This window comes from Furipterus horrens, unplaced genomic scaffold (assembly GCF_987537825.1).
Source record: "Furipterus horrens unplaced genomic scaffold, mFurHor1.1.pri manual_scaffold_5, whole genome shotgun sequence".
Classification (NCBI taxonomy): Eukaryota; Metazoa; Chordata; class Mammalia; order Chiroptera; family Furipteridae; genus Furipterus; species Furipterus horrens.
In genome coordinates, this window is record NW_028327175.1 from 11,156,040 (window position 1) to 11,182,653 (window position 26,614).

Genomic DNA, 26,614 nt, shown 5'->3' on the forward strand with positions numbered 1-26,614 from the left:
GCTTTCTTATTTTCAAGGCTGATTGTGTTAATTTGGATAAGTGAATGGATTTGATATCCAATCCCAGAATTTCGGTGGTTTAACATAATGAAAGTTTTATTTCAGCTTATCTCACTGTTCGACGGGTGTTAAGCAACTCCTAAACAGTGGCTCCTACCATCTCCTAAGGCCTCAAAGTCTTCTGTTGGATCTTCTGTAGCTTATGGGTAGAGGAACACAGTGAAGGCATGGAGAACCTTAAGCGAAGTTTTAGGAGCCAGGCTTTTCACTACTTTTGCTCATATTCCATAGGCTGTTATTAGGCCCATGAGCGTGCCCAATGTACCTAACGTGAGTAGACCTGGAAACATGGTCTAGCAGTATGACAGGTGAGAGAACTGCACAGTGTAGCGGCCTCTGTCTCTAGTACAGTATATCAATTTTATATTTTAAAATAAAAATTTTAATTAATTTTGTAACCTATTGTTTTGGATAGAAAAATGTTAATTGGTCTTGAGTCCATTTTTTAAAAAAATTTATTTTGACATTGGTTAATAAAATTATGTAGGTTTCAAGTGTATATTTTTATGATACATGATTTGTATATTGCACTGTGTGCCCACAACCCAGAATCAGAGCATCTTCTATCACCAATATTTGACCCCAAAATAAGTCAGACAGAAAAAGTTAACTATGTGATTTCACTCATATGTGGGATATAAAACTGAAAGCAACAAATGAATAAAGAAGAAAAACAAACAGGAACTCAAAGGCCCAGACAGCAGTATGGTGGCTACCAGAGGAGGGGTTTGGGGTCAGTAAAGGGTAATTGAGTCCATGTTTTTTAACATCCTGATGAAGGAAATGATAAAAGAACAGTTTGTGGTTAGGTAATTGGAACTCAATTAGCATGAAAGAATATATAAGGATAATTAAGATGATTAATGAGACGTGAAGTGATTTTACTTATTCTCTTCCTCCTTTGACAAAGAATTTCAGGTGAAATGCAGCAAGTACTGATAAAAATGAAATATGAGAAGGAAAATTAGGATGAGGAAAATGGGTGTAAAGTCATGACCATATAAAGAAAAACATGGTTACAGTTTGATGGTGAAAATTCAGATTTATTAGTTAGTAATATTTGATGAGTACCTACTGTTAGTTGAACAATTGTAGAAAAATCTGTGTGGAGATGTAAAACAAATTCAATTAGTAATTATCTTATGTAAAAAATAAACAATAAATTTTAGCTTTTTACATTTATATTATAAATCTGTCAGGTATGAGAATGTATGTATAACTAGTACCAAACTAAGTTTCAAAAGTTTGCAGTTTTAAGTGCAATCAAATTTGATTAAGCACAACAAATTTTTATCTACTTTTTCTGTCAGCTTCTTTCTACTGTATTATATGATTGAGCTAATAATGTTAACCCATTATACTTGTATAATTCATTCAAATAACAAGGTTTCAAAGGGTACTTGACATTATAATACCAAATTGTTATATTTGAAGAATAGGGATATTGGGTCCTCCTTAGGCAATTATAAGTCAAGAAATGAGATACATGTAATTAATGTTCAATAGACATGTAAACAATATAATAATCAGGCTAGCAGGTCAGATGAGATCAGTGGTTGTATTGGTGCAATGCTGAAAAGTTTTGCTAGTATGTAACATTAAGTGTCTAATGTGTATTAGATACCTATTGCTGCATAACAAATTACCCCCAAATTTAGCTTGTTAGTAAGTTTAGGGTCTCTCAATAAGTGACAGGCAAGCTGTGAGCTGGGACAGCAGTATCAGAAGAATGACTGGGACTTAAGATCTGCATCCCAGCTCATCACATGGCTGTCAGTAGGTAGCTCTGTTCCTCACCATGTTGGCCTCTCCATTGGACTGCTTATGAAATAGCTTCCGCATACCAGGTGATCAGGGAGAGAGAGCCACCAAGGCAGAAGCCAGGGTGTCTTCTTTAACTAAATCTCTGAAGTGATGTATTCCTGCCATACATTAGTCACACGGACGAATCCTAGTACGATTTGAGAGGGAGAGTTACACAAGAATGTGAATACCCGGAGGCAGGAATCACTGGGAACTATCTTGGAGGCTAGCTAGCTGCCACAATTGGATGGACTTTTAAGCTTTGACTTTGGAGAAAGTGCAGAGGAGACAGAAAAGGGAACTTGTCCCACAGTCCTTGCCCAGTGGGAGATTCTTAGGTGCAGCAAGTCTGCTGTTGGTGACATTCAGAAGATGGAGTTGGCATTTCCAGTTGGAGACTGATGAGGAAAAGTAAAAGAAACCATTTGAAGGTGACAATCACAAGTTTTATCCAGAAAGCAGTGGGAATCCTTTGGAGGATTTTGTGGGATGGAGTGATATTTAAGTGATCGCCAAGGATGATTGCTTAAGCTGTGCATACGGCCTGATAGAGTGAAAAAAGAAAAGGTGACATTTTTTAGGAGTCATGAAAGGAGATGTGGCAGAGTTCCTCAAATGCTGCTATTGCTGAGACACTCTGGAGGTTTTCTACTTAAGAAAACAGATATGATCTTTAACATAGTTGATTTGGTCTCCAGCATGAGCCATGCATGCAATTTGCTACTTAAATCCAAAACGACTCTCCTTTGGAAGTACTTTATCATTTCTATTGCTGAAGCTTCCGGAGTAAACCCAAGTTAAGTGTGGCAACAAGAATCTTATAAGATGGATAAATTTATTTTATTACTCTCAAAAAATTGTTTCAAGAAGAATTAACGTTTATTTTGGCAAGACAGAGGCTTCATTGCAGCTATAATTAGTTAGAAGACTTTGAGGTTTATATTATGAACACTTTAAGAACTACTTAATTTATATGTTAATAATGTTAAAGTATAGATTCTATTACACCAAAAATATGAATATTTTAATGTTTTATAAAATTTATATCCTGACACTGCTAAAATTTAAGCTCTGTCTTGTTTTTTTTTTTCTTTATTACTTGCAGGGTCCGAGGTGTCAGGACCCCAGCTTTTGCCAGTAAGAGCGCTAAACGAAGTCTTCATTGGGGAGAGTCTGTCATCCAGGTACATTTACACCTGCGATCCTGAGTTTGGAACTTAATGCTTTAGTATTTCTTAAATACTTACTGAATTTCTGTAACCTAAGATTTGTGAATAATTAACACTATAACTAATAGAAATGAATTTGTAATAAAATATTTCTGAAACCTTCATTCATGTTAATTCATATTAAGAGGAAAGAAGGTTCTATGACCCAAAAAGTTTGTGAAAACCTAGGCCAAACAAAGTTATTCAGGTAATTCCCAGAACCTTTAACTTGTCATATAGGTGCATTTATATTTATCACATACATGTTTAAGGGAATGATATACTTACTAGGAATACATTTGCATTGATATAAAACTTTTATAGACAATCATATTAAAATTTACGTAATTGTCTTAACGTCCCTTAAAGCTGATTTCTTTGCTTGTTTTTATCCAGGATCCAGTTAGGGATCACGCATTATATTTGGCCACCGTGGCCCTTTGGTATTAAGGAAGGTCCTTAGCTGCAGCCCCGTTTTGTCATTCATGATACAATATTTTGAATGGTCTAAGCTAGTTTGCAGAATAACGCATCCCTTATTTTAGAACAGTGTGATTTCTTTTTTCTCTGCATGATTAGATTCAGACTAAACATTTTTGGCAGGAACACAACACACATAAGTGATAGTTGCATCCTTCTTAGTGTGACATTATAAGGCAAATACATTGACAGTTTAAGATTCATAACTTATTAGCAAAAACTTAAGGTTAATAAAGTTCTTCATTAAGAGTATAAATAACTAGTATATGTTTTCTTATGGATGAAGTCTGTTTTGTGGGTGTTGACTATAACGTAGGCTTAAATTGTCAGTAGGATTTTTTTTTTTTTGCAAAACTTTTTTTGTGTTTGTTACCAGTTATAAAATGACATTAGTTACGAGTTAGAAAGTGACTGATGTAATGTACAGGTAACTCTTGGTAGAACTTTAGGACTTGCTGCCTCCTTTCTGTATATCCAAGTAAATAAGAGGCTGAGGATTAGATTGAGTCCATGGCCCAGTGCCCTGCTCCCAGAACCATGGGGCCTCTTGAAGGCATTGCAGTTGATTTTCTAATTTACTGGGGAGAGTTCCACATACTCTAAAATTCTGTTTAAGTCATATCATTTCATAAGTTTAATTATGGTGAGAAAAATTTGTCTTAATTTAAAAAGATATCCATGATTTAGCCAGTGACTTAACTTACATAGTACCGAAAAGAAAAAAGCCTGATTCTACAGGATGACTTGAACAATTTTTTTGAGTAATTGTAATTATTTTGATTACTTTAATTTTAAACTTATTCAATAAAAATATATTGTGTACATCCCTGTGTAATATGGGAGCCACAAGGAATATAAAGATGAATAAGATAAAGATAGTGGTATCTTTATTTTTTTGGAAGGTAGTGGTAAAATGCATAATTTAAAAAGTTATTAAAAATAAAATTATTCTTCAAAGAAATAATATATTCTTTAAAGAACTTAAGTATAAAAATAAGTTTATCTTAACATAGTAAGACATACTGTATATAAAGTTTTTTCTTTTTCTGTATATCAAGTTTGAAGCAATATGGAAATGAATAATGGATACAAATGTATAGAATGATAGAAGAGAGAAGGAAGAAAATGCAACTAATCAGTAATATAATCTAGTTTTTATTGCTAAAGACGTAAGACAGAAGAGAACAAGTTTAAACGAGGTTGGAGAAAGTCTATTAAAATAAGTAGATAACAAAGGTAGGAATGTTTTATGAGTTTACTCTAGGGAAGACATTTAATGGCTTATATTATTCTGTTTGTATGTTTTGAAGGCTGTAACTTCTGAGAGCTTCTGCTACCATTGCTTTATAATTTGTACTTACCAAAAAATTAAATAACTTATAAAGGGAGGAAAACTGGGACAAGTTGATTGACTTTGGGCATTCAGTGAAGTCCCAGCAGGGGTTTTTAGATTGAATGCTTTTATTTTCTGCGGCAGTAGTAATTTGGTTGGTTACTCTTCTCAATAATACCTGATGCTGCTTGTTCTCGTCTCTTTGATGCCTCTCCTTATATCTTCACTGTGATAAGGGCAGCAGGGGGTTGTCTTCAGAATCTACTGAAAGAGGTTTCACTGTTGAAGATATTAGAACTTTTTTTAAAAAAGATTCTATGACATAGAGCCTTAGGCAGGAAGGAAATGATGAACACTTACTGGGTGCCTGCTGGGTGCCAGGTACTGTGTATACAATGGTCCCTCTTTCTATCGCGGTTCACTTATCGCGGCCTCACTGGATCGCGGGATTTAAAAGTATCATATTTAATTATTTATCGTGGATTTTTCGCTATATCGTGGGATTTTGTGGTACTGTATAGTAAATACTAAAATAAATGTAACGTTCCTACTTCACGGATTTTCACCTATCACGGGGTGGGGGAGCCTAGAACGTAACACCCGCGATAAGTGAGGGATCACTGTATTGTGTGTGCTATCACATTAATGCTCATAGCAACCCTGGGGGAAAGATGGTTGTACTTGCCAGGGAGACAATTGCAGTTGAGGTTTGGAGAGTCCAAATACCTTGCCCAGGATCGTGTCATTAGTTAGCATCAGAACTGTCATATAAAGCCAGTATTTCTGATTCCAGACCCTGCATTAGGCTTCATTGTGCCCGGCAGACTGAGGAGCCTTGCTTGGAAAATAGGAAGTGCACCGATATTATTCCTGCCTCATTTATAATGTTCTTAGATTTAAGAACATTTTAAAAGCCCATTTTTTTTTTCTTTTCTCCTATTTGTTCTAACCTAGAATGTCTTATTCTTGGGCTGTGGCAGTGGACAATTTAAGAAGAAGTATACCCACTCTAAAGGGACTGTGAGTTTTATTGCTGCCTTAAAAAATAATTTCCCTTAGACAAAAATCCTGAGTTGACTAATCTTGATAAACCTGCATGAGAGAATGACACTAAATTTGCTCATTGTTTTGGGCTCAACATCTCTCACCTGTTACTTTTCCTGCTCTCTCCCTGTGCTTCTTTGTCTCCACTCATTTCTGTAACCCCTCGTTTTTATGTGATTCTGGCTTAATAGCGGCCATTCCAATCATTGAACGGGCTCCTAATGTGACTAAAATTCCTAATTTTCTAAGAAGACATAATAAGGCTACAAAATAGATGAAATATGAATATTAAGCCTGCTATTTTTTACTTTTATGAAGAATGCTAAGTTTGGAGAAAAAATGAAAAGGAGTTGTGTCATGTGAAACCAACACAAATTCAGAGCTTGGCAGGAGAAATTGAAAGGATTAGAATAAGAGTTAAATTGTCCATTGAGTGTTAGTGTTTGCAAGTATCTCTCGTAATTGATTGTTTTGAAAAGCTATATTTTATTAAGGGTTTATTTTAACTTTTTTATTTGTCAGAGAATAACCCAGTGGTGATTAGTGACACCACTATTTTAAGATATAACTTACAAAATAGGCTTTTACATGTTTGAAAGGCACTATGGATAGTTGCAAACCATTTATTCTTTCATGGAATTAGAGAGTAATGTCATTTTTGCTGGTGTCAGAAAGCCCATTTGATTGCATTTTGTGAAATGCTCTAAGAAATATAAATCCTTAAAGAAATTAGTTTTCATTTTATCTCTAGGTTTGCTTACTAGTTCCATACTGGTTGAGATTTTTCTTTAGAACTTGCTAGCTTACTATCAATTCAAAAAGCACAACAGTATGAAACTGAACAAAAATTTAGCAGAAACTCTTGGTAACTGGAAGGATTCTATACAGACTTACATATGTTGAGGACTAGCTGCCAAGAAAGAAACTCTCCAAAGAATGGTGTTTTCTTTTTGAATTCTGAAATAAGGCTCTATGTATGTTGGGAGTCCATAAAAGCAGTAGCAGCAATGCTGGGTAAAAATTTAGAAGCCCCTTGTTTGAAATTTTAAAGTATTGATAGAAAGGAACATATAGATGAGAGAAGGGTGCAGACATGCAGATTTTTTTTTTTTTTTTTTTACTTTCTCACTTAATGTTAGAATTAGCATCATGATATGTGTGCCTACTAAGGTATGTCTAAGTCAGGCTGACCTACTTAGGTGTCATCAGTTCTGAAAAAGACTGTGTTTGTCTTATTAAATGTGAGCCTTAAGTTCAGCAAATCCAATTTTATATTCTCAATTCTTAGGGCTTCCTACTATGAGATTTCAGTTGACGATGGTCCATGGGAAAAACAGAAGAGCTCAGGGCTCAATTTGTGTACTGGAACAGGATCAAAGGCCTGGTGAGTAGCTTGGGATGTTGCTTATCAACTTCTGTGACATATTTTAAGTAGTGTGACTTCCTCATTCTGCCATATCAGCATCTCTGAGGCCTCTGATACCCAGGAGGACACTGTTGGCTGGCGGAGTTTCAGTCTCACTCGTGGGCCAGGTCTAGCGGTCTTGCCTTCACTTCTTAGACAAGCTGCAGCCTAGTTGTGGTTGTCACTTGGGCATTATTTAGTGAGGTACTAGATGTGTAAAGAGAAAAAAGAAAATGAGAAATGTTTTCTGGTACTACATATTTTTAAATGAAGAATATTTTAAGTACTAGTAAAGAAATGAAAACAATGTACAATACAAAAAAGCATGTGCTGGAGGTTTGTCCATTAACGGTCTAACCAGAGTGTACCCTGCCGCCTCTTTCTGGGTGGTGCTTCCAGGCACACCGGCAGGTGCCTCCCGGGGTTCTTTGCTGCAGTCTTCTCCCCTGAATACAGAATCATGTTCTCAGATTACCTTGCAGATAAAATGGTCATAGCTTTTCAAATTTAGTGCATTTAAAATTTAGTTTACAATTTTTGGTTTTTCTGCCTGTGTCCCTTGCATTGCTTAATAGTTTCACTGTTTACCCTGAGTTCGTGCTCTAGAGAAAAAACGTTTTTCCTCCAAACCTTGCTCTTAGAACTGAGTCTCCTCCATGTTCTCCCCTCTCCACATACCAGTCTCTAAATCCAGTCAGTGGCATTTCTGAAGTCCTTGTCCCCCTTTTTCAGTTTCTACTGCTCTTTCTTTGGCCCAGGCCCCTGACTCTTTAGTGAATATTCTCCCCCCCCCCCTCTATTCTGCAGGCTGTCATCCATGCTCCCAACACAGGTAAAATATGGTTCTACCCCGTCTGTGCTTTAAAATGCTCATTGATTCCTGTGTTCAGATTACTTAGTCTGTTGTATAAGGTCCTTTAATGACCTTAGGCACCTTGCCAGCCTGTTACTGCTCTGTCCCAACCCATCAGCGCACTGCACACACTGCAGGCTACTTGCAATTCTCAGCACAGGCCATGTTCTCCGGGCTTTTTGTTTTCTGCTCAATGCAGCTTCTTTCTGCATCGGGTACTTGAACACACCCCACTTTCTCACTCCTGGCTGAGAAATCCAGTCTTCAGCTGTCATTCTCTGGAGGAAAACTTTACTAAGAGGTAGTTCCTTTCATAAGCATAATTAATCCCTTTCTGTCCTCCCCCGCGCTTTCCTTCCCTCATAGCACTTCCCACCTTATTAGTTAGCTCATGAGCTAATGTCCAGCTCGTTTGAGCAACTTGGGCATTTAGGATGGCTCTAGTGGTTGGTTTTTGGGTTTTTTTCTGAAATTTTTTGTGTGTGCATAGCTTAATACCTAGTACATATTCATGCAGATATTTTTTGGAATAAATGACTACATACTCACAAATAGTGCTTATCAAATTGTGATCTTAAGTTTGGATAGTTTAAAATGGAGTTTTACTTCCTGTTTTTCAACATTTTTAAAGCTATTTATCATAGAAAATTTCAAATATATACAAGAGTCCTGTGTACTCATTAGCCAGATTCCGTAGTTACCAACACATGTCCAGTCTTGTTTCCTCTGTTCCCCTGTATCTCCTTTTATCCCGTATTATTTTGAAATAATTTTCAGACATCATATCACTTCATCCATAAGCACTCAATAACTTAACATCTTTAAAAAAACAACCCTAGTCTTTAATCAAATAAATGAACCTTTGGAAAAAATGAGGAGTGTCATTTAAAGAGATTGGTTAATATCTTATTTTCCTGAGGATCAGTGAGAACTACATTTCTAAAATGACTTTTCTAATAATTATTTGAAACAGTGAATTTTTTTAAGTATATTTTATTGATTATGTTGTTACAGTAGTTCCAATTTTTTTCCCCTTTGCTCCCCTCTTTGGCTTCACCCTTTCCTGTATTATTCTTAACATCCCCCTGTCTATTTTGTACCAACCGATTATGCTTCTTAATCCCTGCACCATTTCCCCATTTCTCCTCCACCCCCCTCCCAGCTGATAACCCTCCAAATGATCCCCATACCTATAATTCTGTTCCTATTCTGGTTTGCTTAGTTAGGTTTTGTTTTTATTTTTTAGATTCAGTTGTTGATAGTTGTGAGTTTGTTGTCATTTTACTGTTCATAGTTTTGATCTTTTTCTTAAGTAAGTCCCTTTGACATTTCATATAATGGCTTGTTGATGATGAACTCCATTAGCTTCATCTAGTCTGGGAAGCACTTCATCTGCCCTTCCTTTCCAAATGATAGCTTTGCTGGATAGAGTAATCTTGGCTGCAGGCTGCTTTTCATCACATTGAATACTGCTTGCCAGTCCCTTCCTGCTTGCAAAGTGTCCTCTGAGAAATCAGCTGATATTCCTATAGGCAACCCTCTGTAGGCAACTCTCCACCTCTCTCTTGCTGCCTCCAGGACTCTGTCTTTATCTTTCACTTTTGGCATTTCAATCATGATGCGTCCTGGTGTGGTCCCCTCTGGGTCCAGCTCGCCTGGGACCCTCCGTGCTTCCCAGACCTGTATGTCCATCTTCTTTGGAAAATGTGGGAAGTTTTCCTCCTTTTTTTCAATTCTTGCTTCCTCATCCTGCACTGGCTGACTGTTTTTTACTTCTTTACCTTCCAAATTATTGATTTGAACCCCGGTTTCCTTCCCTTCACCACTGGTTTCTGTGGATTTTCCTTCGTTTCACTTAGCATAGCCTGCACTTCTTCTCTTATGCGTTTGCCGTACTCAAGGATATCTGTCAAGCCTGTGAGCATCTTTATCACCAGTGTTTTGAGCTCTGCATCTGTTAGGTTGGCTATCTTCTCGTAGCTTAGTTCTCCCACTGGAAGCTTGATCTGTTCCCTTTTTTGGGCCATACTTCTCCATCTCCTCATTCTGACAGGCTCCTGTGTTTGTTTGCCTCTGCATCCCAGATAGAGCTGTCGCTCCTGTTATGTTGTAAGGGGAGGAGCCTTAGGGATTCGTCAGTACAGGGCAACCTGTTGCACCACGTTGTGGCGCTGTATGTGGGGGACGGGTCTGAGAGGGAACAATGCCACCTGCCCAGTACTCACCCCTTTTCCAGGCACCTCTCCCACTTCCACACTGGACTGGTGCCCCTCCAGCTGCTGCCCTGGCCGTCGTTCCCAGAGTGGGTGGGTCTTCGGATGTTCTAGGACCATGGGGGCCCTTTAAACAAGCGGACTCTGCCCCAACCCCCACTGGTTTGCACAGTCAGAGGCAATGAGGCTTTATTTTCCCCAGTGCTGGGACCATGAGCTGCAAGGTCCAGTGAGGAGCTGGGAATGCTCCCCAGGTGTCCCTCCTGACTTTTTAAAATGTGTGACTGCTTTCTGCCGGCCTGCTGCTGCCGCTGCTGCTGCCACACCACACCTTGTCCTCTCTGCCCCGGCTCCGTCCCTCCTACCTGTCTGGATGAGTATTTCTTCTTTATGTCTTTGCTTGCTGGACTTCCATGCAGTTTGATTTCCTGAGACTTCAGGTTGTCTCTAGTTTTGAGGTAGTTGTATTCCTTCTTAGCTTTCGAGGGAGACGCAGTGTGTCTGTCTACGCCTCCATCTTGGCCGAAAGTCCCCGAACAATGAATTTAATCACATAATATGTTATAAAATTATTTTGCAGCCATCTCATTAGTTGACAACATTACAACTGACAGCTTCAATTTATCATAACATTTATTTTTGCTCAACATGACCTGTTAGTTGTTGGAAACTGGATTGAGAATTAGAAATAGTTTTTCAAACCCTTTCCCTTTTCATCCCTGATGTTCTCATCCTTTGAAAATGGGAAAAATGGTGTAATTGAAAAGTGCTGACCTGGAAGTTAGGAGACCTTGCTAATCCACTGACTAGCTTTGTCACCTTGTGCAGGTTTTCTTTTCTCTAGAACAAGGGAAATGGAACCGATAAGTAAGATTACTTGATCATCTGAACTTCTGTGGTTGTTTTATTTTGTGCATTATAATGCAAACTATCAGCTTTTTAGTCCCTGCTACTTTGAATGTACTGTGCTAGGTACTTTTTATATATTGACTATAATCCTTAGAGAAATTCTGCAAGAAAGTAGCAGTATCCCTGTTTTGTAAAGGAAGAAATTGAGGCTTAGCCAGGACAAATAATTAGGCTGAAGTCACACAATAAGTGTCAGCCCTGGACACAAGCGTAGGAGTGTTTGCCAGCTTTAAGTGGAGGTCACACATATGAAAGATGAGTCACTAGGTTGTTTTGAAGAACTACCAAAGTAAAGATAAGCAGTCTTAGAGAAATATGCTTATGTATGTTAAAGGCAGGGGGCTCTGACTTCTGCCCTGTGTGTGTGTGTGTGTAATTTTGATACTTTTTTAGTTTTCAGCCTTTCAATAGGGAGACGAGCACAAAGTAGAGCCTTTCTGTTGTAAAGTGTCCCCCACACCACTTCTGAGCATCTTCTTTGTTCCCACCTAAGTATATTATTTAATTTCTCCAAAATATTCTGGAAGTAGGAGACTCTATTAATAGAGTATACAGAGTCTCAGAAGTTAACTGACTTGCTCAAAGCCATGTGGCTAATAAATGGTGAAGGCAGGATTTAAATTCTATATAAACTGTATACCCCTGGAAAAAAGAAAGGCGGTTGGCCTGTTTCCTCTACTATTCTTTTTAATTCTTGTTACTGATGGATAAGTTTGTTTTGCTCTGTGACCTTCTTAGCTCTTGCATTGCATATGTATAATAACTCAGGGTAAGCTAGCTGTTGTGACCCCCAATCTCAGTGGTTTAACAATAGAAGTTCATTTCTTGCTCTTGGAAGTCCAAGTGGGTGTTCCTAATTGGCAGGTGACTGTCCTCCAAGCAGTAAGTCAAGAGCCAGACTCCTTCCATCCTGCAGCTCTGCCGTCTTTTAAATGTAGCGGCTGAAGTCACTGCTCAGTCACATCAGGCCACAGGAGGCGGAAGAGCATGCAGGCCATGTGTGGGAGGTTTATGAGCCAGGCTTAGAAGTGCCGTCCATGACGGCTGCTCCCATTCCCATGGCGCAGTGGCAGAGGGGATGGAAAATAGGTATAGCCTGTGTTCCCAGCGGAATAGCTGTCCCATCTTAACATTTCCAAAACTTCTTTCACAGGACATAGGATGTAGGGGTTATGTTGTGTAGCAGCTGTCTCTGAGTCGTTGCATTATTATCTCAGTCCCTTCCCGTAGTGGAACAGGATTTGCTGCATACCGGAGATGAGACATGCTTCTGTTTCTGTTCTTAAGGCTGTCCCCAGTCCTCATACTCCGTGCATTCCATCCTAGCAGACTGAAGTCAGGGTGAGGAGGAGTTCTTAGTGAAGAAAGGTTTACTAGCTGATGAAGATAGGAGACTCAGTCTGTCTTAAACTTCGGTTGTCTTTAGTACAAGGTACATCTGGTTTCACACGGGAACTCTTAGAATGGTGAAGGTTATAGAAAAAAGTGGTCATGTGCCAGCTAACACCTGCTTAGTTATATAGTTTGTCCTTGGTGTAGAATATAAACCACTTCTAAAGATCAGGTGAATTGTCTGAGATCCAAATTCTAACCACAGGAAAATAGTCTTAATTTAATTCCATTTCAGAGGATTTGGTTTGGATTGGTTTGCGGTATCCCTAATAATAGTTTTTTTGTTTTCTTTAGTTAAATCTTAATTATGTTAAGGAGATAATAGTTACTAAAATCTTTTGCCCTTTATGTATTTTAATTCAGTGGAATCCTAATATACATAGCTCATATTTATGTGACTTTTAGACTTAAAATGGAGAGAATTCTAAAACAGTATTTTCCAATAAGGTGAATATTCACAGGAATTAGAATATAACATATATTTCCCTTGCATTTGACATTTTCATTTAGTGTCGTGTTCTTGCCATGGGCCAGGTAGTGACCTAAGTGCTTTATGTCTCAGTGTGTGTGACGTTGAGAACTTTATACTAAACAATAAGAAAGTCAGGACACTTAACGTATTTTGCTTTATTACGAAATATAGTAAGTATGAGCAAAGATACACAGGGATGAATGAGCTTGGTATGGTCAGAATGTGAAATTGGGGGGCAGAATGGTGAAAGATAGAATAAGCAAGGGACAGATTTTAGATTTTTGTAGCGGAGGGATTTGGTTTGTGAATGACCACAAATTTTTAAAATTTGTGTATCTGCATTTTTCTTGAGAATGTTCAAAATATTTTCACATTTCTTAAAATGTGAAGAATATAGGGTTCGAATGATATATGGAGTATTTATTGCTCCCCCCTCAAAAAATGTTGAGTCACTAAATTAGTTTAGAGTTGTGTGACTCATTATATTATTTCTTTTCATTGGGATTGTCTGATGGGGTCATGGGAGAAGTGTGTAAGGCAGTAGAATAATTCTAAGTTTTCTAGAGGATAAAAAATAAACAAAACCTTTCCTTAACCATCTTCATAGATCCCAGGACAGAGCTACTTTTAAAAGTTATTCATGTTTGTGTTAACATATGTTTTTAAGTGGTTAAGTAAGGCATCGTACTGGCAAAGGATTTCTCACCTTTAAGGAAGCTGTTTTGTGATTTAGAGATATACTTAACACATGTTAAAAATAAGTAGTATAAAAGGTTATATAATGAAAAGCTAGTCTCTTTACTCTCACATCTCTGGTCTAATCTCTAGACACAGTCACCATACTTATGTATAATTGTTTTTTTTTTTTAATAGAAATAAAATACAGAAGTAACATATATACTATATAACGGCTTTGGTTTTTCAACCTAATATATGTTATCTCTCCATATCAGTGTATGTAGTTCTATTTTATTTTCTTTAATATATATGTAGTACTCGGCTGAGTAGTCATAATTTATTTAACCACCTTGTTGCTACATATATTTGAGTTTTGCTACATAGAGTTATTTTGCTATTACAAACAATGCTTCAGTAAATATCCTTGTATATGCCTGTGTATTATATATGCAAGTATCTTTTAGGATAAATTACTAGATTCACTTTATTTTTTAATTATATTGTATTGGTTATGCTATTACAGTTGTCCCAATTTCCCCTCTTTGTGCCCCTCCACCCAGCACCCCTCATGCCCTCAGGCAATCCCCCCACCATTGTTCATGTCCAAGGGTCATGCATATAAGTTCTTTGGCTGCTCCATTTCCTATACTGCACTTTACATCCCCGTAGTTATTCTGTAACTGCCTACTTGTGCTTCTCAGTCTCTTCTTTTCTGCACCCCTTCCCCCATACCTTTCCCAGCTCAACGCTCTCGTTATCCACGATTCTGCCTTTGTTCTTCTTGTTTGCTTAGTTTGTTTTTTTATATTCGATTGATGATAGATTCGTATTTACTGCCATTTTCTTGTTCATAGTTTTGACCTTCTTTTGTTAAATAAGTTGCTTTAACATTTCATATAATAATGGTTTGGTGATGGTGAGCTCCTTTAGTCTTTTTCTTGTCTAGGAAGCTCTACCTGCCCTTTGATTCTAAATGATAGCTTTGCTGCATTAGAGCAATCTTGGCTGTAGTCTCTGCTTTTCATGATTTTGAATATGTCTTGCCTATCCCTTCCAGCCTGCAAAGTTTCCTTTGAGAAGTCAGCTGATAGTCTTATGGGAACTCTCCTGTAGTTAACTAACTGCTTTTCTCTTGCAGCTTTTTAAGATTCTCTCTTTATCTTTAACCTTTGACATTTTAATTATGATGTGTCTTGGAGTGGGCCTCTTTGCATCCATCTTGTTTGGGACTCTCTGTGCTCCCTAGATTTGCATGTCTATTTCCTTCACCAAACTAGGGAAGTTTTCTTTCATTATTTTTAAAAATAGTTGTCCAGTTTCTTGCTCTTTCTCTTCTCCTTCTGGTACCCCTATGGTGCAGATGTTGGACCTCTTGAAGTTGTCCCAGAGGCTGCTTACACTATCCTCGTTTTTTTGCATTCTTCTTTCTTGTTCTGATCAGTTGTTTTTTGCTTCCTATGTTTCAGATTATTGATTCTCATCTTTATCCACTCTACTGTTGTTGCTTTGTAAATTGTTTTTTATTTCAATTAGTGTATCCCTCATTTATGACTGGATCTTTTTTATGCTGTTGAGTCCTCAATAAGTTCCCTGAGCATCCTTATAACCAGTGTTTTGAACTCAGCATCTGATTGCTTATCTCCATTTTGTTTAGTTCTTTTTCTGGCATTTTGATCTGTTCTTTCATTTGGGCCATGTTTCTTTGTCTCCTAATTTTGTCAACCTCCCTGTGTTTGTTTCTATGTATTGGGTAGAGCAGCTATGACCCCATGTCTTGGTAGCACGGCCTAATGTAGTAGGTGTCCTATGGGTTCAGTGGCACAGCCTCCCCTACCCCCCAAGTTGGGCACTTGTGGTGAGCCCTTTGTGTGGGCTGGGTACACCCACCTCTGGTAGTTGACCATTGATTGCTGTGGGCAGGTCAATGAGAAGGATTTAACCAGGCCAGTCAACTCTAAGAACTGGCTGTGACTGCTGACTACCAAGCTCCACCCTCCATGGAGGATCAGCTATGCAGGGGCAGGGTGGTGGTGCTCCGATGTGGTCTGTAGCTGTCAATGGGGTGCACAGGCTCTGGGGTTTCCTGGGTGGTGCTTGCCAAGTTCAGCCCTGACCTGTGTTCTGCCCAGGGCCATCCTGCCTGAGCTGTAAAGCGATCTGAGATGGCTGCTACTTGTGCTGGGCTTGGAGCTTCCCAGGGAAAGCCAAGCTGTGGACCTAGGCTGGCTGTTGCTAGTGCCTGGCCTGGGGCCACTTAGCAAGAGGTACAGGGGCTGGGGACTCACTTGAGACTGGCTTTTATTTGTTTGAGAGGATTTAGGAAGTTGTGAAGCATGAGCCAAGACCAGCCATTTATGTGGAAAAGTCACTGTTAGCAGCTTGGGTGGGCCTGTGAGTTGGGTGGGATGGAGTCTTGGGATCTTCAGGGCGGGGCAAACAGTGTTAGGTTGATGGAGTCTCAGATATGGCACCTGCCCTCTGGCTCTTTGGCTCTGTGGGGAGAGGGCTCAGAAAAGGGACAATGGCCTCTTCCTGCCTTTTTGTTTGGGGGAAGCTGTCACCCAGCTCTTGCCTTGATGCCAGACACTAAAGTTCCTCCTTTTGTGCCATTGGTGCCTTTCAAGCTGCTACCCCAGTGCTGGAGCTCAGAGGGAGAGAGTCTGAGTAGGTGAGTCTGTGTGTGGGTCTTTAAGAGGAACTACTTGGGGCTCTAGCACTTTCTTCCACCGACTCAATCGTTGCTGGTTTTTGCAGCCAGAGTTATGGGGATTTATCTTCCTGGCACTGGAACCCTGGGCTGGGGGTTCTCGTGTGGGGCTGGGAGTCCTTGCTCCTGAGATATCCCTCCCGGATGTTTATCCACCGCACGTGGATGTGGGACCAGCCCATTTATGTCTCTGCCCCTCTACCACGCTGGATGAGCGTGGTTTCTTTAATTGGTAGTTGTCAGACTTCCATGCAACTTGATTTCTGATGGTTCTGCATGATGGTTCCATAGTTGTCATTTTGATGTGGTTGTGCGAGGAGGGGAGCCATGTTTACCTACGTTGCCATATTGACCAGAAGTCCTGTTTTCCAAATATGTTCATTTGTAACTTCTATAATGCCATCAGTGTGTGGGAATACTTCTTTTCCCATACCCCTACCAGTATGTTATCAGTTTTTAATTCTTGCACATCTGAGAAAAAGCTTATTTTAGTTTGCTTTACTTTAAGTGTAAGACTGAACGTCTTTTTGATTTAGGCCTATGAGTTTTCCACATACTTTGCCTATTTTTTAAAACAGGGTGAGGTGGCCTTTGGTGTTTTTTTCTTGATAATTTCTAAAAGTTTTGGTATATTAATTAGACTATTCCTTTTTCATTTTTACTATGTTTTTAGAATTAAAACAAGAAAGAATTTATGTGGTGTTTGTTTCTAGGTCATTCAATATTAACAGGGTTGCATCTCAGGCTGTGGAAGATGTTTTAAATATTGGTGAGTACCAAAAGAGCTATTATATAATTATGCTATGCTATATGGTCTGTATGTTTTATGATGTTAGCTATTATATGATATGAAACATTTAATTAAGATATTTTCCCTGTTTCCTTTTTCAATAGTAAAAAGACAAGGAAATTTAAGTCTTCCATTGAACAGAGAACTGATAGAGAAAGGTCAGTGACAAATTATTAAAATTACTGATGGTTTCATTTAAGTTCTGTATCAGTTTTAGAATGTTATTGTGACATGTACTTGTCTGATTAGCAAAGCGTAGTACCTTTCTTTTTTTTTTTTGACTCAAACTTGCTTTTAATATCCCTTTAAATATATTTAAGTAATGTCACATTTAAAACTGGACTTCTCTATTATGATTTTTGTCAACCATGAAACACCACCTCTATGTCAGAAACAGCGTAACTGCACATATGTCCTGGGGACAGGAAAAGATAGGAGAATACGCATCTGGCAGAGAGGAAGCGCACATTTACGCTCAGCGTGTGCTCAGCAGCCTCGGGATGGAGAGGAACTCGGAGCTGAGAACGCCTGTGCTTGCATTCACTGAAACGTTCCGTTTGACCTTCTCCTGCCTGCTCCTTCCCAGTTACTTCAGAGTGCCTGGTCCTGGTGGGAGAAAGGGTATTGATCAGGGACTTTGAATATCTGGGTTCTAGTCCCTGACCATCCAGTGACCCAGTGAAACCACGGCGAGACTGTGTGTGATTCCCCACTCCTCTCCCTCCTCTACCGTAAAACGAGGGCGGGAACGCAGGTCACAGGTACATGAGGAGTCTTCACATTTGTTCTTTAACCTTTATTTTTAAAAATATGTGAATTCTTAAGTTCTGAAAAACACATTCATTTGATTTGCATATGAAATTTTAACACACGGAGGTCTACTCACTACGAGGATCCTTGTACAGACCTCAAACTATAAAGCTTTTTTCACTGTCTCCGTTAAACTGAAGAGCATCCTTTATATGAAGATTTTATTTGAAAAAAACAACAAAAAACCAAAACTTGTTTATAGTTCCATCTACCTACTTTTGTAAGGATTTGTTAAAATATGCAATCAAAATAAAATGTAGACACAAAGTGGTCAGCGCATGTAAGATTAAAACTGTCACTCATCCATAAACAGCACTTGAATTTGAGACTTACCAGAATAACTTCAGTCTTGTTGGTTGTCTTTAAAAAGACTTGGCAATGACTTAGAAATGCATGATAAGTATTTTAACAGTGTCAATTCATGTATCTATATGTTTGGATTTCTACACGAGAATGCCTTCATTGGAGTGATGGCCTGCCTTTAAAATAATTTGCAAACAAGTCTACATTTCTGAAGTTCCTTTCATTTCTCTAAAGTGGGCTCTGTTCTCTTTCCTCTCAATTTGAGACCTAAAAGGTTATTTTAATCTTGGCTTATTTAATGCTAAATGCATTAGCATTAAATCTATATCAAAGAAAGAAAAATTAGGCATTCATAGTAATTGAGTCATTATGTACTTTAACTTAAAACATAATGTATATAGGCCAAATGAAATTTATATCAGGCATGTACATCAATTTAAGGGTACATAGTAAAGTGACTGATTTTTCCCTTAATAAACAAACTGCTTTACTGAATGAACATTAACTTTGAAGATCTGATATCTTCAGAGGCCATAGTGAATGCTAGAGCTGCAGCCCCTTTACGCTTCTAGAAGTACTTTCTTCAGAGCTAGCGCATACTTTGTGTGTGTGCCCAGAGAGGTAAATTCTTATTTTTGAAAATGAATTAGATTTTTAAAAAAGAAGCCAAGAATTCAAATGAAATTCCTGAAAATAAGGTAGATTTTCTGACAGTCTTACGTCTTTTAACGTGCTCCTCAACTAAGCCATTTTCCACCATTGTTTCCAGAACAGTTGGACCAGCTGTGCTGCGCCTGCCTAGTCTCAGTGCCTCTTGGTTAAAGGGGAGGCGGGTCCCAATGATTCCTACAGCTGCCTTCAGTAATGGCATTTGCAGTAGTGAAAGCATATTGTCTGTCTTTGTTTGAGATTGCATGTGATATCAAGACTGTTAATTTATAATTATACTTATGAACTCTTTGACATGGTATTAGGGAAAGGAACTTGGCAGGGGACTATGGCAACTCAGATTCCATTTTTGAGTGCCATAAACTAGTTCCTTTATTTTTAATTACTAGCTTTGAATTTTTTCATTTTTCTAAAGTGCACCTATTCTATATTGTGAGTGATGTAGGCGTCTGTGGATTAATCTTGGAACCTAGTCCTGATTTATAAGGTTTTTTATTTTTTAAATGGAAGTGAGTCCCAAGCAACTTGATACCCAATGGACCTTTGGAACAGACTGCTTTTAAGTTGGGGTAGCATCTATTTTTCATTTTTCATTTCTCAAGTGACCATATGTTATCGAGTGTGCTAATAATACTTGTTTTCCTTTCTTCATAGTAACAAACGAATATAATGAATCACTGCTCTATAGTCCAGAAGAACCAAAAATACTTTTCAGTATTCGAGAACCAATAGCAAACAGAGTTTTCTCAAGCAGTCGTCAGCGCTGTTTCACCTCAAAGTAAGCGTCCAGAGTCTGCTTTCCTCCCTTGTAACGACAGCGCACCCTTGGTTTTAAAAGTGTTCTATTTCACTGAAACTAAATCTGGTGGGAGAACTAGAAATGGAACTAATGAGGTGTCATGCTGACCTGGCTAAAACAATGTTTTCTTTTAAACCGAATGTGCCATTTTAGCGAAAATAAAATTTAAATGAACGGAAGGGGTATAGTTACTTAATAGGGTGACGTGGATTTTTTGTAATGCATTTAGACTACAATAAGATTGGATTATCATTTTAAAAGAAACTGACTGGAAGGCAACTTTTTTCATATGCTCTGGAATAAAAGCAGGATAAGCATTTATATAAAACCTAAACTGTACAGCAGTAAGCCTTTAGAGTAGGATTCATGTCTTTTCCCTTCCACATATGCCATGTTAGATAAAAATTAGGGGTTTTAAAGAAACTGCTATTTAAGGTTAAGAAAACTTATTATTTAACGAGATATATGTTGCTTTCTGCTTAGGGTTTGTGTTCGTTCTCGTTGTTGGGATGCCTGTATGGTTGTGGATGGAGGAACTTCTTTTGAGTTTAATGATGGAGCAATTGCTTCAATGATGATCAGTAAAGAAGATGAGCTTCGAACTGTGCTTCTAGAACAGTGAAGGATTTCCTCATAGGAACACATCTGATTCCCAGAAAAATACTTTACCTATAGAAACAGACTATCAGTCATAAATCTACAGGTTTTGGTTATTGTTGAGACTGGTTGGCCCTGGGCTTAATAAAGGCGACTAAGAAACTGGGATTTGTGTCCTTCTTCTGCTGGATCCTGATGGAAGAGATGGCCACTGGGTAAGAAAATGGATGGACTACACTGTTTAGAATTGATACCAGTGAAATTTCTGTTTTGCTTATGATTGGTATCCAAGAGTGCTGATATCTTTTTGGATTTAGAAAGATAGGTTCAAATAAAGGATTAAATGCTTAGGGTTTGTAATTTAACTGTACAACTTTGTTTTTCCTTCCCTTTCCTCCTTCCTAACTCGGTGGAATTGTTCAGAACAAATACAAATCATTTGACTAGTGTATATTTTTTTACAGCACCTAAAAATCAAGATTTAAAAAAAGTTTTGATGATTGGGAATTTTGATAAATTCTGACATTGACCTAATTGAAGTAGGTGTAAATGTGTTTTTATACTTACTAAGAATTTTCTAATTTCAGAATGCACTGATAACTAGTATGACTATTGATTTAAGAAGTTCAAACAATCATTTTTGAAATTTATAGTTTATTTAATTGACTTGCAGGTTAATTTTGACAATGCTGAGTGAATTAAAGTACATATAACTGGACAAAATCAGGATGCTGTTACAAATGTATTACCCCATAGTTGTTTTAGGTCATAGACAATTTTTATTTAAAACTTTCTAACATGCATTCAAAGACTAAAAGGATAAACTGATTAGACATATTCCACTAGGAGTTTGGTCAAACCTTTAAAAAGTATTTTTATCTATTTTTAATATCATGGTCGTTTTCAGCTAGCTCATATTCCAAGTTTCACACATTAGGCTTTGGAGGATAAAATGTTATGGCTTTTCTCTGCCTGCCCCCCATGAGAGTTTCTTTATTTTTGGAGGACACTATTTTTATCTAATTCTTGATAGACTTATGTGTAATCCCAGAATTTTCACAAAACACCTATTGTGTCATGAGACCATTGGTAGTCTCATGCCATTTATTCAAAGTTGTATTTTTTCACTTGCTATTAAAAACTTACATTCAATCATTGAAATATTTATTGAATAGCCTTTCTGTGCCATGTACTGTATCAATTGCTGGATATACATTGATGAATGAAACAGACCCTGTCCTGATAGAACTTGACTCGAGTGAGCTCAGAAGTAAACTCTGTAAAAGCTACGATGTATAATCAAATTGAGTCCTCTTAGTTTTGCCAACATTTAACATGTTCTTGTCAAATGTTCTATATAAATGTTACTACATAAAAGTAATCTAGGTTTTCACGTATATCCAGAACAAGAATCTGTTTTTCTTCAGTTAAGCAAATCTGTATAGACACTCATTGGCAAAGAGTTTATGTGATACATGCAGTAAAAATTAGTGTTTCCCCAGATCTGGTTCTAGATTCCGGTTTAATTTAAAAATGATATACTTAAGATCTACTTTATAAAGTGAAATTCTACACTGTAGAAACTCTCCTAGTAGGTTTAAAATGCCTTGACAAAAATGCCAATTCAGTCTTCAATATCAAGGAAATCTGATTGTCCATATGGTACTATGTATCTGTTAATATGTAACATATTAATAGGTAACGTCTGTGTAAAATTGTTCATAAGCCATATTTTAAAGGTTTAAAAATGCTTAATGTGCTCCATTTGTAACATAACTTCTAATATTTCTGCTATGTGGTGGGGATTTATTGGTAAAAGATGCTGAGAGGCAAAAGATGTTGGAGTAGCAAAAATGGTTTTATGAATTAACCTTTAATGGCAACAAGATGTGAATAAAACTAAACTGTTATTATCTCCTCTTTCTGATGTCATTTATTTTCTTAACTCTTATGGGATCATTATTTGAAAACCTGGTTTTCCCAAAATGTTATGTTTCAAGTATTTGTGCCCACTGCTAGGTATTCTTCTTTGCCCTGTTGACTTCATTCATTGCTAATCTCTGACACAGAACCAGTTTGTTATTTACCCAGGATAAAGTGCTTACCTAGTAGGTGTAGAGACTCTTCAAATAATTTTGACTTAATATTTTTGATGCCCCTGTGTATTTATGTTTATGGCCCTAGTAAATCAAATCATGGGACAGCAGTGGTAACAAAAGAGAGGGTTGCCTTTTTGCTTGTTCAGGATTAGGGTATCCAGTGAAAAGGGATTCTAGTTTCCCCAAGACCCCCAAACTAGTATCCGTCCTTATATGCTCTGTACCTTCCCCTGTGCATTTATTCAGTCAATGTCCTCCACACTGTAGTTCTTCAGTAAAGGTGGGAATTGCAGTTGAGTTCACCAGGATGGAAAGGACACAGTGTTGTCACTATCCAGAAATAAAGATTTTGCACTTGGCCAGTGTCCCTCATCTCTCTGCAGCTTGTAGCTAAGGTATAGAAGAGGGAGAAATCAAGGGCCGGAGACAGACGTGAACATCATAAAAATGACAGCCAGGTGTTATGTCTCTTAATGGAAGAATATATGTATCAAGTATCTCCTCCTAAAAACAAAACAAAAAAAGCAACAAAAAGGACCTTGATAAGATAAGCCTATAGATCAGGTTTCTCAATGCTGCACTGTTGACATTTTGGATCAGATACTTTTTTGTTGTGCAGAGCTCTCCTGTTTAGTATAGGACGGTTCCCAGCATCTTAGTCTTTACCCACTATATGCCAGTAACACCCCTCCACTTTTGACAACCAAAAATATCTTCAGATATTACCAGGTGTCTCCTGGGGTGCAAAATCACCCTTGATCTAGAGCTGCTTGCTGCTAGATCTGATTGCCAATTTATGGAAATAGGAGACATTAATCTGTTAAGTGTCACTTCATAGATTACATCAGCAAAATCCAGAATGTAGAACACAGAACGAAGGACAAAGAACCTAGTTTCTTCAATAAATAAATTGCAAGAAAAAAGAAAGGGAGGGGAACCCAAAGATTAAGAGTTGAGACTTATCAATCATTCCTAGCTAGAGCAATTAGGCAAGAAAAAGAAATGGCATTCAAATTGTAAAGGAGGAAGTAAAACTCATTATCGCAGATGATATATAGTCAAAAAGCCCTAAAGACCTTACTAAAAAACTGTTAGAATAAGTGAGTTTAGTAAAGTTGCAGGATACAAAATCAATACATAGAAATCTTGCATTTCTGAACTATCAGAAAGAGAAATTAAAAACAATCCCATTCAGAAGTGTATGAAAAAAAAAAAAAAACCTAAAAAATTTAGGGAGGTGGACTATATCAAACTAAAAAGCTGCTGCACAACAAAGTAAACCATCAACAGAATGAAAAGGCAGCCTACTGAATGGCGGAAAATATTTGCAAATCATATATCTGATAAAGGGGTAATATGCAAAATATGTGAAGAACTCATACAACTCAATAGCAAAAAAAAAAAAAAAAAATCCGATTAAAAAAATGGATAAATACTAGTATATATATATATATACACAACATTTTGTTTATCCATTCATCCACCAATGGACATTTAGGTTGTTTTCATACCTTGTTTATTGTAAATGATGCTACAATGAACATGGGGTGCGTATCTTTCGAGTCAGTGTTCCTGTTGTGTACACACACATGCATGGGAATATTCTGCCATAAAAAAAATAAAATCTTACCATTTGCAATGACATGGATGGACTTTGAAAGTATTATGCTAGTGACGTAGTCAAAGAAAAACCAGACACCATGTCATCATCCCACTCACATGGACACTGCTTTAAAATAAACACAAAATCTCAAGCTCAGAGTTACAGACAACAGATTGGTGGTTGCCAGGTTGGTGGTGAAATGGATAAAGTGAGTCACAAGCTACAAACTTCCAGTTATGTCATGGGGATGTCATGTACAGTAGGGCTACTGTGGTTAATGATGCTGTACTACATATTTGAAAGCTGCTAAGAGAGCAGGCTTTAAGTTGTCATTTAGAAAAATCTTAAGTATGGTGACAGGTTAACTAGACTTACTGCGGTGATCATTTTGCAGTATGTACCGATACTGAATCATTCATTGTGTTGTACACCTGAAACTCATGTAGGTCAAGTAAACCTTCACTGAACAAGAGAGAATGTCAGTCATTGCAGTATGTGGACCATGTTTGGAACTCGATCAAAACAAACCCATGTAAGAAAACACTTGAAACCACTTGATATTTAATGTTTCAGAATGAACCCCAGGAGAATCTTTATTTTTGCAGGTATGACCTAAAATATTTATGAGTCATAGATTTGGCGTTTGCGTCAACATAATCTGTTTGGGGTGCTTGAGGAAGGGATGGGTGAGAGGCTGGATAAAGAGATTGGCCCTGAGTTAATGAGTGTTGAAAAGTGGATGATGAGGTTCACCATAGTCTCTACTTTTTGCATTTATTTAGTGTTTTTCATAATTGAAAACAGAAAAAGGAAGCATAGGAGTGATAATGAAAAAATAAATAAATAAAAAAGGGTAAAATCCAAGAAGAATCACCCTTCTATTTGAATGGGTGGGCTCAAAAGGAATTGAATTCCTAGAAGACTTTTGGGCATAGGGCAAACTATTCAGTTTCCTACTGATCTAGTCAGGCGTGTAACTTAAAAAGCGCTAGTAGCTGACTTTTCTTGATTAATCCCATCCATCACTTAAATTTCCTAAGCTGTATAAAGGCTATTCCTTTTTAAAGCACTTTAAGGATAAATAAGCCTGTATTTAGCACGTTGGTAGGAGGTATTACAAACTATCATTTTAAACTGACAAGAAGCACATGAATTAGATGGGGCAAAAAGGGCCAAGTCGGGGCTCATTTTGAAGGGCCGCCTTAGAGGGCGGAGAGAAAGAGCACCCCCACCAAATGCCTTCCAATTTTAACTACAGTACTTACGGAAAAGAGAAAGAAAAAAGAAATACACCGTAGCAGAAGTACTCGTTTTTATATAACTGCTTTTATTTTTTAAAAAGTTTATAAAAGTAGAAATCACATACAAAAATACAGATTACTCTGAAATGTTAGCAAAATAGCTTTTGGCTGGACTTGAGTTTGGAAGTATGTGTTTGAGGGCATCCGGAAGCCAAGAGTCCAACTGGATCATGTCCCCAGCCCTTGTCACTAATCTGTAAACAATAATCTCAAGTAGTATTTAGCACCTTTTAACTACCACAAAATTGAAACATCATCATTCCTGGTATAACTAAAATGTTCTTCCTTAGGTTTAGGCAGATAAGGGCACTTTATGCTACAGTTCCTAACATTTGAAAAGTCTGATTTAAAAAAACTGATGTTAATAGAAATGATGGGTTTTGGATCTGCTGTTCCATTCTGAACATAGCAGGGAGATCATCCATTTAAATAAGAAATTAGTGTTCGGTGGTTTTGTTATTTTTTGGTAAGTAGAATTTAATCCATTTGCTTCTATGCGTCATTAAAAAAAAAATAAATCACTGATGCTATCAAAAGGTTCAACACCTGAGTTTTAACTTATCTGCAGGTGCAAGTTGTGCTTCCTGCCCTGAAACCATGGGACATGCACCTGCTTCTAGTGAGTCTATTTCTGATTGAGAGGAACATGTCATTCTTAGGGAACGTTAAGTCCAGTAACCTTATAAAGTGGGTAGTTTAAAATAGCGATTGTGGGAGACACACACACACAAAAAGGACAATTTAAAAGACTTGATTCCAGAGTAATAGAAAAATAACTTTGAGAACCTCAGCAATAAAGGCAAACAGCAGGCAACTTCAGTTCAGCACTCCCTCCAACATTTCAATAGACTGCTTACTACCACCTTTCTAAAACAAAGCAAGGCATTTTAAAAGCTAAAGAACCCATGAGAACATCACTTGATTATACAGTGAGAAAAGGACAGTCTTATCTCCTCAGCTACTCCAGGATTCTAGGAGGACAGTACATTAAAGGGTACTTCATTAGTGTGCATTAGAGCATATGTCAGCTTAACCTGTCATGGAAAACTGCCTCCCAATCCTTCAAATTCTGTATCTCTGGTTTTT

At 37.7% G+C, this 26,614-nt stretch overlaps 1 protein-coding gene across 2 annotated transcripts in view; it reads left to right on the forward strand.

The window, feature by feature from the left end:
- Window positions 1–22,438, forward strand: part of NADK2 (NAD kinase 2, mitochondrial) — a 40,883-nt gene extending 18,445 nt beyond the window's left edge. Inside the window, exons 7-13 of one of the 2 annotated variants that reach the window (XM_090278877.1) lie at window positions 2,969–3,047; window positions 5,839–5,904; window positions 7,217–7,312; window positions 17,271–17,326; window positions 17,452–17,505; window positions 19,784–19,907; window positions 20,412–22,438. In XM_090278877.1, coding sequence (XP_090135003.1) covers window positions 2,969–3,047; window positions 5,839–5,904; window positions 7,217–7,312; window positions 17,271–17,326; window positions 17,452–17,505; window positions 19,784–19,907; window positions 20,412–20,550 — 614 coding nt within the window. In that variant the 3' untranslated portion in view covers window positions 20,551–22,438. The remainder of the gene's footprint in view (window positions 1–2,968; window positions 3,048–5,838; window positions 5,905–7,216; window positions 7,313–17,270; window positions 17,327–17,451; window positions 17,506–19,783; window positions 19,908–20,411) is intronic. The other variant, XM_090278878.1, reaches the window with a different exon arrangement.
- Window positions 22,439–26,614: the final 4,176 nt, after the last annotated feature.